This window comes from Choloepus didactylus, chromosome 1, assembly GCF_015220235.1.
Source record: "Choloepus didactylus isolate mChoDid1 chromosome 1, mChoDid1.pri, whole genome shotgun sequence".
Lineage (NCBI taxonomy): Eukaryota > Metazoa > Chordata > Mammalia > Pilosa > Megalonychidae > Choloepus > Choloepus didactylus.
Genome location: NC_051307.1, coordinates 103,627,384 through 103,641,759, shown reverse-complemented (window position 1 = coordinate 103,641,759; position 14,376 = coordinate 103,627,384). Strand labels below are relative to the sequence as shown.

Below are 14,376 nucleotides of genomic sequence, written 5' to 3'. Positions count from 1 at the left end.
AATTGTGAGGTTTCCTCAGACCCATTTGTCAATTTAATTTAAGAGAATGAGGGCACTGTGGAATATGGTTGGGACTTTACACACATTCATTTTGCAAATGAGTATCCTGTCTTTTAAAGGTTACGAGGTAGTTATTAGGAAAGCTGAGACTAAAATTGGGATCAAAGATACTCCATGTGTATACTGTTGCATTGGTCACCTTCCTTGGTTCTATCTTACTTAAGCCTTTGAGTTAATTTTCTTGCATAGGGTTTTCATTGTTGTTAGATCCTTGTTGAAAGATTAAAATTCCAGCTTATCTCTCTGTGTAAGCTTTTATAAAATCAAAGCTCATTTCATCTTCCCTGCCTTTCTCCCAACCATTCGTCTACCTTAGTTCCTGATTGTAGTACAACTGGTCTGCTCCGTGTCCCATGGAAATGCTTTGCTTCTATTACTGAGTTCACAGTCTTTCTAATGATTATCCTTGTTCCTCCATTTATTTTTCAGAGTCACTCAGCTTTCCAAGTCCTGGTTAAAGGATTGTGAAGCCTGTGGTAAATCTGTGACATCCCATCCTACTTAATTTTTCATATGCTTTCTCTATTGCTCTTTTTCTCTCTTTACATATATAAATATATCTTCCTCAGTAGGCTTTATAAAGCTCCTTGAGTATACAATGTGTTTTAGTTTCCTAGGCTGCTCAAAGCAAATACCATGAAATGAGTCGGGTTATACAATGGGAATTTATTCGCTCATGGTTTTGAGACTGGAAAAAAATATCTAAATCAAGGCGTTATCAAGGTAATGCTTTCTTCCTGAAGACTGGTTGCCTGTGATCCTTGGCTCCTGTCATATGGCAAGGAACTTGGCTGCATCTGCTGATCTCTCCCTTCTCTTCAGGGTTCTGTTGATTTCAGTTTCTTGCTTCCATGACTTTTTCTCTCTGAATTTCATTCTCTTATTAAGGACCCAGTAATAGGATTAAGACCCATCCTGATTGAGGTGGGCCGCACCTAAGTGAAGTAACCTCATCAAAAGGTCCTACTTACAATGGGTTCACACCCACAGGAATGGATTAAGTTCAAGAACATGTTTCTCTGGGGTATGTACAGCTTCAAATCACCACAGGATGTGAATGTGATTCATCTGGAGCTCCAGTGGCAGAGATATTAATTAGTTTATTCATTCATTCATTAAATTAAGAGATATTTTTAATGAGTACCTGCCATGTATTAAGCCCTGGGATTATAAAATGATAATTACTTCTGCTCTAAAGGATTCAGGAGTTTAGTCTGAGACATAGATAAGCAGACAGAGTAGCATGTGATGATTTTGATGATAGTAGCCTGCCAGGTACTGCGGAAGTATTAAAAAAAAAAAAGGTATATATGACATGAACTGGAGAATGAAGCACCTGGATTAGTTCTTTAGGGACAAGTAGGAAGTAATGTTCAGGATCTAAATGATGCACAGTAGATGAGACATGATTTTTAATCAAGAGGTAGCTTGGCTGAAAGGAAGCAGAGATGAAATCTAGAGGAAATGGATGAATTTTCAGTAGAATTAAATGCTGAGAACTAACCTAAGAAGAAGTAGAAAAATGCTACAATTATCAAGGAAGTTATTAGAAATATGATTAGGATCTATTACTAAAGAAGACATCAATTCTAGATGACTTTAAACTGAATTACTATAAACCTTGAAAGATTAGATAATTCCAATGATATCATTAAATTAATCCAAGCTATAGAAAAGGATGTTGAACCTCCACATCAAATCTTAATAATGATAAGAAAACAAGCAAAGAAAAACACTACAGAAATGATCTTGCTTACAATTATAGGAACAAAAATTCTGAATAATATAGATTTCTAATATATCAGTATATCAAATTATTGCAACTGTAACTGAGTGGGTTTTATTCCAGAACAGCAAAGCTGGTTCAATATCAACGTGCTGCTTTTACACTGCCAAGTTAAGGGAAGGAAAAAGAGATGCTTGTATCAGCAGATGCTAAGGAGAGAGAGATACAGAGATTCTAGAAAGGGATGAGTAACTAAAGGAGATCAGCATGTATTCATCCGCCCATTCATGCATAATATATTTTTCTAAGAGTTTCCTGGCCAGGCATTGTGCTGATACAGTGAGACCACCAAAGAACTTCCAGTTTGTTGGAGCAGGCAGGCAGGCAGTGAGTAAATGGCTTCTCTGTGAACTGTTGTAAGTCATATGAACAAAGTACTAGAAGAACCCAGATAAGAAACTGAACTACCCTTTTTGGGGCAAGTTAGGGAAAGTTTCCCAGAGGCAGAGACTTTGAACTGAGTCTAGAAAGAAAAATAGGACTTGGTAGAAAATGAAGGGATGGACATGGCATTATAGTTGATAGGGAGAGCATGAGTGAGAATTTGTCACGAAAGCTCATTATAAGTCCTGGTGAAACTGGGCCACTGTTTACATGGAATTGCAAGGGAAGATGGTGGAAAGCTTACCTGCAAACGGATAATTGGCCAGATCCCAGCATTCTCAGGAGGTGGAACTGAGGTGCCTCCATAGGGAGGCAGTGTCAGTAATATATAGTATTGGGAGTAACTGAAAAGACTGTAAAGCCAGTGATATTGATCCTTCAGTTTACATTTTCCATACTCTCTCAGTAGTTGCCTGTTCCTTTATATCTATGGCATATCTGAAAAGGCCAGGATATCACCGTCAATCATAATGTGAGATTGCTCCGAAAATGTGTATCTTTGCTTTAGAAATCACTGATCCTATGTTAACCCATTTAAAAAAAAAACCTTTTTATTTTGGCATAATTTAAATTTACAGAAAAGTTCAAAGGATAGTATTAACTCATTTAAAGATGTATAATTATAATTTGTACTGCAAATGTGTAGAGTACAACTTTCAAAACTTTCTTTTATCCCACTTATTCCCCACTTATACTCACTGTAGTCATATTGAAAGTAGAACAGGCACTTTTATCCCCATTTAGTAGAAAACTGAGACTCAGTAAACAAATCAAAACAAAACCAAAATTGGTGTTCTCAATTCTGAAAAATGAGCTCTTTTTTCTTTCTTTCTTTTTTTTTAATCTTACCAAATGATTCTAAATGTGCAGCCAGATTTAAGATGGAAGGTAATGGGTTGTTTTTCTGTACTGGTTTTGTGCTAGACGTTAGTGGCAATTTAGGAATGTATAAAATATGCTCCCTGTCCTTTCTAGGAACTCAGGTTTAGCAAGTGTGTGTGTGTGTGTGTGTGTGTGTGTGTGTGTTTGTGTGTGTGTCTGTATGTATATGTATATATGTATGTGTATATATATAGCACATATTTAGGGAAATGCAGAGTAAAAGAAAAAGAAGGACCCTGTAACCAGAGTAAAAAGCCAGCATCATCTCTGGCTTCAATAGTGTCAGTCTCCTGATTCCTAATTCAGGGTCCTTCTCCCTGATTCACATTATCCTCTTTTATAGGTAAACCAACAATCTTCTTCCATGTGTGGTGGTCAAATAATTCCCTGTGACTTTCTATGAGTATAGAGGCATTCCTTTCCCCTCCCTTTGTATAGGACTTTACAGTATTTTAAGACCTTTAAGATAGTTATATCATCAGTTGCCATAAAAGCCCTTTGAGTTCAGAAGATCAGGGCTCCTTATCTTAATTTTGGAGGTGAAGATACGCACATGAGAAAGGTTAGGGGAGACCTGCCCAAGGTCATGTCACTCCTCTGCCGTGTAGCCTGATGCTAAAACTTAGGTACCACTGTGCCCCTTCTCTTTCCACTCTACTTCTCCATTGCTATGCCTGTGCTGAGGACTTTATTTTTTCCTGCATTTCCAATGCTCTGTCTTTACAGACATCTGGAGGAAATCATGTCATGTTCTCAATTAATTCAGTTCAATTAATAAATTACTGGGTGGATTTGAGGCCGGGAGGGGGTGCAGGGTGCCTTCCGGGCCTCCCTGTGCTGGAGAGATTCAATCAGGCTTCAAGAGCCATCTTCTGTGAGTGTCATCCCCAGCCGGCTGGCTGCCTGGGATGGAGACGGGCTTACCCTGACAGGAGAGACAGCAATTTTTGTTTCCTTACATCGTGTCTATAATCTGATTACAGGAGCACCTGGGCTGGACTGGTTTTTCCCCCTCCTAGTTAAAGCTTTTCATAAAGGTCAGTTAGCATAGCTCCTCATGGGCCCGCCCTTTGTTGTGTGGGACTGTCCTGCAGTACAGGGGTTGAATCTCCTTATCTTCTGGCTAAAGTGTCCCAGGCATTGTGGCAACCAACGTCCCCCTGCCCCCTTTCCGAGTACTCCTTGGTGGAGGGCAGAAGGCATCTTGCTTCTGCCAGGGGGGATCATTTTAAAGTATCCTGCCATGCACCTCTTATCTCTTATGCCCGTGTTTCAAGAATAAACTTTTTAGTGGTTCCTTACTACTTGCAGAATATTTCAGTGCTTTATTTCATTTGCATGTTTTGGTTCTTTTACTGGCTACTTTCCGTTTTTCCCACCTTGTTCCAGCCTCACACCTCAGGGCTGTGTACTTTTCTGCTACATACCTTTGCTCACAGTTGTTCAGGCCCCACCTCTTTACCCCACACGTAAGGCCCAGCCTGAATGTCACCTCATCAGTAAGGTATTAGTTCTGCTCCCAGTAAGAAGTAATCCTTTCTTTTCATCACTTTTCACCTCACTTGGGTAACTTGTCATCTCATTGGGGTAACTTATCTCAATTTAACTGGTATATTAGTGCTTTTAATCAGTCATTAATAAAATGAAAGCTTTTTTCCAACCTTGCCAATGTAAGATTCTCTTAACATAGAAATTCCTTCAGATTAGGGATTATGTCTTAATCCTTTTTCCTGAAAAGTGCTGGACACTAAAATTGGTCACTATTGGAAGGTAGGTATTTAAGACTGGTTGGGAGGAGTGTTCATTTCTATATCTTCTTTGTTATCATTGTCTTCCTCTTTTTCTTCTCCTACTTCTTATTCCTCCTCTGCTGCTGCTGCTGTTACTTCTCCTCCTCTTTCTCCTCTTCCCTCCTCTTCCTTCCTTCCTTCCTTTTTTTCCAGAGAGCTTAATCAAGGTGGATTAAATATGGATTTTAATGGAATAGTAAGTGATATATGTTGCCTCCATTTTTATGCTTCTATGAAAACAACTGTGCTTGTTTCTTTTTGATTCCAGATACCAACAATGTCTCACCCATCTTGGCTGCCCCCCAAAAGCACTGGTGAGCCCCTTGGCCATGTGCCTGCACGGATGGAGACCACTCATTCCTTTGGGACCCCCAGCATTTCAGTGTCCACACAACAGCCACCTAAGAAATTTGCTCCAGTAGTTGCTCCAAAGCCCAAGTATAATCCATATAAGCAACCCGGAGGTGAGGGTAAGTGCTGGGGATCTGAGTTGGGTGCTCAGAATGGGAAAGTTCAATATAATAGAAGTGGTATACAGTACACTGTTGTGTTGGTAAATGGTAGCACATGTATTCATGGTGTGGTTATCATGGTTCCTGGACTTTCAAAGCTTAAAGATCCTCTAGAAATCATCTAGGCTAACCCCTCTCAGTTTGAAGAAATAGAGAACTCATAGAGGTTATATGACTATGATCACACAGTGAATTAGGGTTAGAGTCGAGAAACCAGAACCCTGATCTCTTTAATCATAGCTCAGTGCCCTTCTACTGCATTATTGTCTGTTCCCCACTCCCTGATGTTGTAGGGAATTCTCTGTAATCCATTGGTTCCTCCCAGTTAGCGCTATGGAGGACTCCCCCTGGTTTGCAATGCCCCCACCCTCTTCACTCTACGATGTGCCTCACTCACCATCAGTGGTGTTCTCCAGGGACACTGAAGTAGTCGATGATTTGTTTGTACACTCTGCAGCTCACAACTGTCCTTTCTCAACTTGCTACCCCACATCCTTTTGTTGTGTGTCAAATCCTACTTCTATCTCCTTCTCCAAAGTATCTTCCCACCTGCGTGGCCTTAGTCAGAATTAATCACTCCCTTCCCTGTATTTCCACACCCACCTTCTTGTATGACCATCTACTTTTTATTTCCTATGTTGTTGTTCCTACTCTTACTCTATCATTTATTGAACATGTAAAGTATGCTTGACTCTGTGCTTTTTTTTATTACGACTTTACTGCCTTCTTACAATGACCTGATGAAGAAGCTGCTTTTTCACACAGAGAAATGAAAGCTTAGAGAGGAGAGGTGAAATTCTCTGTTTTATGTCTTGTTAGTCTCTGCACTGAGGCTGTTACTCTTAACTAGGGTACTTACTATACTGCTTGTCTTTCTACTTGTGGCCTACATGGTCCTCAGGCTCTATATTATTGGTGAAATTCCCTACTTCCCCTAGAAGAATGTAAACTTTGTTTCTCCCTTTAAGCTTAAAATGTTGGTTTTACATTCATCCTGTATTCCCTTGATTCCTATCATACTACTGTATTTTTAGTAGAATGGTGTGTAGTAAGTGGTCAAGTGTATGTCTGTGTGTTCTTATGTATGCATTTATATTAAGATGGATGGTGCAGGGCTGAATATTTGGTGAGTGTATTGCTCAGTAATTCTTCTCTTGAATACACAGTATGGAATATGGCATCCTTATTTGAAGCAATGCTCTCATTTATTTTCTGAAGCTTTCCTTCTTGCTTGCAGTTCTGCCAACCTCTTTTTTTTTTTTTCTTTCTAACCTTGTTTCTGTATGTGAAAGCAGAATTTTCCCTTGAATATATACATTTTGAAGACAAATATGAGGGAAGGTTCAAGGATATTCAGACTTATTTTTGAAATAGTAGCTGTATCTCTTCATCTGGTGTATATTATGGCACTAGTTATTTGTTAGAAGTGTGAGATTTGCTTTCCTTTATATTTAATTTAAGTGTTATCCCTGCATTCTTCATTACACTAAATATTTTTGTAATTCATGTTATTTTTATATTTAAACTTTTACATGTTAAAGCAAGCTATATCCTTTTTTCTTTTCTTTGTTGTTTATACGGAGTGTTCTCCATCATTAATGGGATCCCTAGAAAGTAGGTAACACAGAAATAGGGTGTTAAAAGATGAACTAGTGATGCTCATCTTGCATTTCTGCCTATGCCATTCATTGCCTTTAGTACAGACTCTCCCCCAGTTTCTAGATCTTAAAATCTTTTAATTTGCAGCTTTAAAGTTGATCTCCTTGAAGCTCAGCGGCAAAGACAGAAACAAAGAACTAACAGATATCATGCAGTCTGACATTTTTCTTGGTGTATATGTGAGAATTGTGGTCCAGAGAGTGTAAGCTATGTGCTCAGAACTGCACAACCGTTTACTGTTCTGGCTATAATATCGTATGTGGTACTAGCTAGAACTAGACTTGGCAGTAGACCCTGGGTCCCTTATGGCCAAGTCCAGTGTTATCCAGTCCTTCTTACGATATTCTAGTGAGAACTGTTCTTTACTGCCCCGTAACCTCCTTACGCATCTCATACAGTTCTTATTGCAGTGTGTCTTCTCTTCCAGTAGACTGAACTTTTGAAGGGTGGGGCTGCCTGACTCAGATCTTTGCACAGCATAGTCCCTAGCAGGATACCTGACATACAGTAAGTCCTCAATAACGTTTGCAGAATTGGATTAATAATTAAAACACAGAAATATAAACCTGTTTATCTAAGCATGCATACATATTTGAGTTATTTTCACCCCCCGTACCCATTTTAGTCCTGGAGTTGTTTGACCATTGCTTCCTCGAAGCTCCTGATAACATTACTCACCTTTGTATTAGGTCCATAATTTCTGGGTTTGATTTCTCATTTTTAACTCTGACTGTGAAAGTGGAAAAATATCTACATGTATTCCACACCAACTTGTATTTATCTGATACCATATGCTATAATTTTCTTTTATAAAGCATTCTGCTAATAACCTTTTTATAAACGGTTTTGGCACACTTTAAAGGGGGGTATGAATTTTCCCAGTTAGTAGCTCCTTAGGCCTAAGGTCTCTTTATTTTACTCTCATTGTTCTCATACTTTCATTGATTTTTTGATAACGCGTGTTTCTTTAGCTGTCCTTGTATGTCCCTGCAGTTTTGAAGACCATTCTGTGTCCAGCACTGTATAATTATGAGCCCAAATACATTTTTATTAAGTTTTGTCTTCATACAGATTTTATAATGTTAGTATCTGCATCATTTTTGGTGAAATAGTTTTGATATATATGTATGATTTGGTCTCCTTACTCTTCAGTATTTATTTGGAAGACAAGATAATGCTATTTTTTTTTCTTTCTCCTGTTCTTTAAAGGACTAGCCTGTAATGTCCTTTGTCCTGTAATCTGGGTCTCATCTCTGTTTCAAATTTATAAGAAAACGATGTCTTAGACTTTGATGATGGAAAAGTTATAGACCTTTCTTTTCCTTTATTTGGTCTGTTCCAAAGTAAGTGAGCTTTCCTACTTGACTAATACATCATTTTCTTAAAATGGTTTTGAAATTTTTCTATTATAACCCTACAAATTGAAATCACACACACATCCACATACACACACACTAGTTTAGCTGAATGAAATTTGGTAATGCCTTTTGCCCACTCATTAAAATTAAATCATGCAGAATATATGAATATTTGCAAGTTTGTAAAGCTGTCATTAATTGGCCTGTGGCCTTGTGGCCTGGAGTTGACTTTTTTCAATCTCTTAAGTTCTTTTTAAAAATCATGTTTCTGTAAGACTTTTGAAAAAGTGAATCCCTAGGGTGCAAATTCGAGGTAACCCTTCTGGTAGCATTCCTTTGTATTTGTGGAGTCCTTTATAGTTTATCCAGCACTTCCATATTCATTGTCTTTTAATTCTCAAAAGAGACCTCTTATAGTAGCTCTGAGTTAGATAGAACAGAAGTTATTGCCGTATTACTGATTGGTAAATCACCAGAAGTAAAATAACCTATTAAAAAATAATATAGCTTATGAAAGAGCAGAGTAGACCATCATATCCAGAACTCTGACTGATTTCAAAATGTTCTGTTGAGTGGGGTTGCATTAGGCAACCTCATATCACTTCTAACTCTGTAATTTTATTTTGTCATGATTCTTCTTTGAAATTAGTTTGACATTGGTGATTGTGCTGACTTGGAGCTATATACCCCAGAAAAATATGTTCTTAAACTTAATTTATTCTGGTGGTTGTGGACCCACTGCAAATAAGATCTCTTCAAAATGTCACATCAATGAAGGTCTGGGCTGAATGAATCAGGTTGAGCTTTAATCTGGATTACTAGAATCCTTTCTAGGCACAGTGGAAGTCAGAGAGAGAGCCAGAGGAAGAGGCCAGAAGCCAGAAGTTAAGGGGACAAGAGGAGAAGGGTGAAACCAGGAGAGAGCACCATATGCATTTCTATGTGACAGAAAAGCCAAGGACCAAGGATCACCAGCAACTAACCCCAGAAAGCCACAGTTTTCTGGGAGCAAGCATTGCCTTAATGACACCTTGATTTTGGATTTCTAGTTCAAAATTTTGAGCTAATAAATTCTCATTGTTTAAGCCAGCCCACCTCATGGTAGTTGCGTTGGCAGCCAGGAAACTAAAACAGTGACTTTTTTCCATAGGTCATTTCTGTGTAGGGCATATTACTTTGTACATATCTGCGTAATATAAAACAAACAAACAAAAACTTGTTTTTTTTAAGCTTTGCCTCTGTTGCTTCACTTTGATTCATAAACAGATAAGGAGATGTGAAATGAATTCTTTTAAGTGAGGTTCCTAAACCTGGAAATTTTTACTAGTTTTCTCTGTGGTTTCTGCCACCCTGAGGTTATTAATCTATTCCATGGAGGGGGAATAGTTACAGATGATTGCTAATATGGGGTAGACATAGCAACTATAACACAATGATATAAAAAACAACTGAGTCTACCATGATGGAAGTGACAGCCAGGCTTGTTTCCTTTCTGCTTTCATTCATTTTTCATGCCTTACTCATAAAGTCTTTGGGTAGCAGAACTAGGAAAGAGTTTGAAGGACATCTAGTCCAGTTCTTTCATTTGTCAGATGTGAAAACTCAGTCTGAGAGGGAAGGAAGTGTGTGCCGGTTTGAATGTATTGTGTCCCCCAAATGCCATTATCTTTGTGGTCTTGTAGGGCAGACATTTGGTGCTGGTTAGATTTGCTTGGAATGTGCCCCACCCAGCTGTGGGTGATGATTTTGATGAGATGTTCCCATGGAGGTGTGGCCCCGCCCATTCAGGGTGGGGCTTGATCAGTGGAGCTATATAAATGAGCTGACTCAAAGAGAGGAAACTGAGTGCAGCTGGGAGTGATGTTTTGAAGAGGAGCAAGCTTGCTAGAGAGGAACGTCCTGGGAGAAAGCCGTCTTGAGGCCGGAGCTTCGGAGCAGACGCCAGCTGCCTTCCTAGCTAACAGGTTTTCCAGACGCCATTGGCCATCCTCCGGTGAAGGTACCTGATTGCTGAGGTGTTACCTTGGACGCTTTGTGGCCTTAAGACTGTAACTGTGTAGCGAAATAAACCCCCGTTTTATAAAAGCCTATCCATCTCTGGTGTTTTGCATTCTGCAGCATTAGCAAACTAGAACAAAGTGGCTTGCCCAAAGTTACCTGAATTTGGGATTGAACTGAGTCCAGAACCCAGGTCTCTTGGATGTGCTCATTCTATGGCCCCACCATTGTCTCCTTACAGAGGCAAGATTGGAGACTCGATGGGTCCTGCATTATTGATACATGGTAGAGAAGTAGCCATTAGTGATGTGAAGTCATGTATTCTGGCCAAGCAGGGTATATATGTTTGCTCAACTATCTAAAATCTGAGGGAAGCAGATGGCCACCTATGGCAGCATATTTAAGGAGTAACCTAGAGTGGGCTTTCCCCACCATTTTTGCATTGGACATGTAGGTCAATGTAGTGCTGCTTTTCTTCTTACTGTTAAAAAAAAGCATTTTTCTTTTTTGAACATGGAGTAATCAGTGGTAGAAAAATGTATGAGAGGACTAATTGTGAACTCTAAATAATTTAGGCTCAGTATGTGCTCTTCTTTCTCTGGAGTCCTGCAATCACCGTTCCCCACCATGCAAAGCAAATCTTACCTGTGATTTTAGAGGTATAAATGGGAAACATCTTCATGTAGCCCTGACAGTCTTGTTAAATTGCCAGCAATCACAGACAAGCAGTTGCAGTACACATGGGAACTGCCTGAGGACGGTCACAAATTCACTGAAACGACAGGAACTCTAGTGACACACAGGTTTGCCTGGCAGTAAGCATCTTGGACCTCATCTATCACTGCACAGTCTAGTACATGAGTTTTAATTTTCAGGGCCTCAAGGGGAAGAAAGGATATGCTGTTAATTCATTAAAGCATCAGATAGTAATTGTATTACTTTAACCTTTACATTGCGTCTTCCTGAAGAGAAAATAACTTGTGGTGACATCAGATTTTGCCAAATATTCATAGGCCTTATTGTCGCTTATAAAGGACAAGTGGGTGCTGGCTTGGTGGTCTGGACATTGACGTTCAAGTCTCAGTTTTATCACTTAACCTCGGGCATGGCACTTTCTCTTTCAGTTTCCTTAATTTATAGCACTTAACAGGTAGCATCAATTATCTTATGTGATTGTTTTGAGACTCAAACGGAGCAATAAATGTGAAAATGTTTCATAAATCTTAAAATATCCTACAACTGTAAGGAATTAACTATTACATATTCATTCAACATTTATTTACTGAAAACTGATTTTATGCCAGGTCCTCTTCTAGGCACTGAAGTGTAATGTCAATGAGAACAACAATAATAAGTAAAGCATAATCCTTTTCCTCATGGAATGTACTTTCTTGCTATAATAAAAATAACCATGTTAGTAATAACAATATTTATAAGGTTATAAAATAACATTTAAGAACTGTATTTTATAATCCTATGCATATTTTACTAATAATTAGGTTAATTAGCGATATTCATAAATAATGAAAAACATTAACTTCAAATAACAGTGATAGGATTTACAGTGCCTCATTAGTCTACAAAGTATTCAATTCTAGAGCCAGGTGAATCTTAAAAATTATCTAATACAGTCCCTTTATTTCTTCAGTAAGAATAACTAATTCACTAATGTATCCATAAGAGGAATGGGGCCTTTTCCATAGAAATGCTGTAAATATCAATTGAAAGTTATGAATACAGGCAGGAGTTATCCATGTTTTAGAGGCTCAGTTTTGTTCATTATTACAAAATAGTATGTGGCAAAACTGAGTTGTGATCCTGTGGATTTCTTCCCTGGCTGCCACAGTTCTATATCATGGAAGTGTTTGGGGTGGCTTGTTTAGAAGCTACAGTGATAGAGTTAAATAGGAAGATGTTCATATAGTGTTGACAAAATCTCTTTTTATTTTGTAACCCATATGCTTAATTAATGGCTGAAATGGGTTCCTTAAGGGAGTGATGGATTCCTTGTCCTTGTATGACTTCACAGTTTCAGTGAGTGAGGCTATATAGCGTGATGTGGTGCTTTTAATTTTCTTTACTTATAATTTATTTAAATATACAAAACTTTTGTCACTTCATGTTATAAATATAAAATATTATTGTGAAATTCATGTTTTAAATGAGTAATGCTTAATTTCTTTAAGATGAAAAATATCCATAGAAACACAATGAAATATCATCACACATCTATTATAATTAACTAACATTTAAAAAACAGTACTGGTAATACTAAATAATGGCAAGCATGCAGAGAAACCAGGTCTCTCATACATTGCTGGTGGGAATGTAAAATGCTATATAGCTACTCTGGAAAATGGTTTGCAGTTTCTTACAAAACTAAACATGCACTTACCATTTGACCTAGCAATTATACTCTTAAGCATATAACCCAGAAAGAAATGAAAAGTTGAAAAGTTATGCTCACACTAAAACCTGTATATAAATGTTCACAGCAACTTTATTCATAGTAGCAAAATACTTGAAACAACCCAAATGTCCTTCAATGGGTGAATCGTTATACGAATCCTGATATAACTATACAATGGTATAATATAACTCAGCAATTAAAAGGAAAGAACGATTGATACATGCATGACCTTGAGTATATTATGCTTAGTGAAAAAAAGTTAATGTCAAAAGGTTACACATACAGTGTTATTCCACTTACAGAACATTCTCAAAATGACAAAACTGTCGAGATGGAGAACAGATTAATGGTTGCTAGGGGACAGGGATGGAGAATGGAATTGGGTGAGGAGTAGATGTTGATACAGGGAGTTCTTTTATGGTGAAACAACAGTTCTGTGTCTTGATTGTCATAGTGGTTACATGAATCTCTGTCTACATGGGTTAAAATTGCATAGAATTATACACACACACAAATGAAAGTAGGTTGAAAAAAATGGTGAAAACAGAATAAGATCTACTTACTTCACTGTAATCTAACAATGTCACTTTCCTGGTTTCAGTATTGTACTACGTCTATGTAAGATGTCAACTACTGAGGGAAACTGGGAAAGAGTACATGGAACTCTACTATTTTTTTTTTTTTTTTTGTTAATTTCTTTTTTTTTTCTATTAAATTCAGTTTTATTGAAATACATTCACACACCATACAATCATCCATGATATATAATCCACCGTCCACAGTATGATAACATAGTTATGTGTTCATCACCACAATCTGTCTCTGAACATTTTCCTTAAATCAGAAAGAACCAGAACAAGAATAAAAAATGAAAGTGAAAAAAAACACCCAAATCATCCCCCCATCCCACCCCATTTGTCCTTTAGTTTTTATCCCCATTCCTCCACTCATCCATACACTAGATAAAGGGGTGTGATCCACAAGGTCTTCACAATCACACTGTCACTCCTTGTAATCTACATTATTATATAATTGTCTTCAGGAGTCCAGACTGCTGGGTTGGAGTTTGGTAGTTTCAGGTATTTACTTCTAGCTATTCCAATACATTAAAGCCTAAGAGGTGTTATCTATATAGTGCATAAGAATGTCCACCAGAGTGACCTCTCGACTCCATTTGGAATCTCTCAGCCACTGAAACTATTTCGTCTCATTTTGCATCCCCCTTTTGGTCAAGAAGATACTCTCAGTCCCACGATGCCGGGTCCACATTCATCCCTGGGAGTCATACTCTGCGTTGCCAGGGAGATTTACACCCCTGGGAGTCGGGTCCCACGTAGGCGGGAGGGCAGCGAGTTTACCTGTTGAGATGGCTCAGTTAGAGAGATAGAGGGCCACATCTGAGCAACAAAGAGGTACTCAGGGGGAGACTCTTAGGCACCATTACATACAAGTTTAGACTCTCCTTTGTGGTAATGAGCTTCATAAGGGCAAGTCCCATGCTCGAGGGCTCAGCACATCAAACCACCAGTCCCAGTGT

General features: G+C 38.3%; 1 protein-coding gene across 10 annotated transcripts in view; it reads left to right on the top strand.

Moving 5' to 3' along the window:
• The window catches only part of LOC119535969 (LIM domain containing preferred translocation partner in lipoma), a 740,701-nt gene that overhangs the window by 230,361 nt on the left and 495,964 nt on the right, over window positions 1-14,376 (top strand). For all 10 annotated transcript variants that reach the window (XM_037838441.1, XM_037838450.1, XM_037838386.1 and 7 more), the window contains one exon: window positions 5,171-5,372. In XM_037838441.1, coding sequence (XP_037694369.1) covers window positions 5,180-5,372 — 193 coding nt within the window. In that variant the 5' untranslated portion in view covers window positions 5,171-5,179. The remainder of the gene's footprint in view (window positions 1-5,170; window positions 5,373-14,376) is intronic.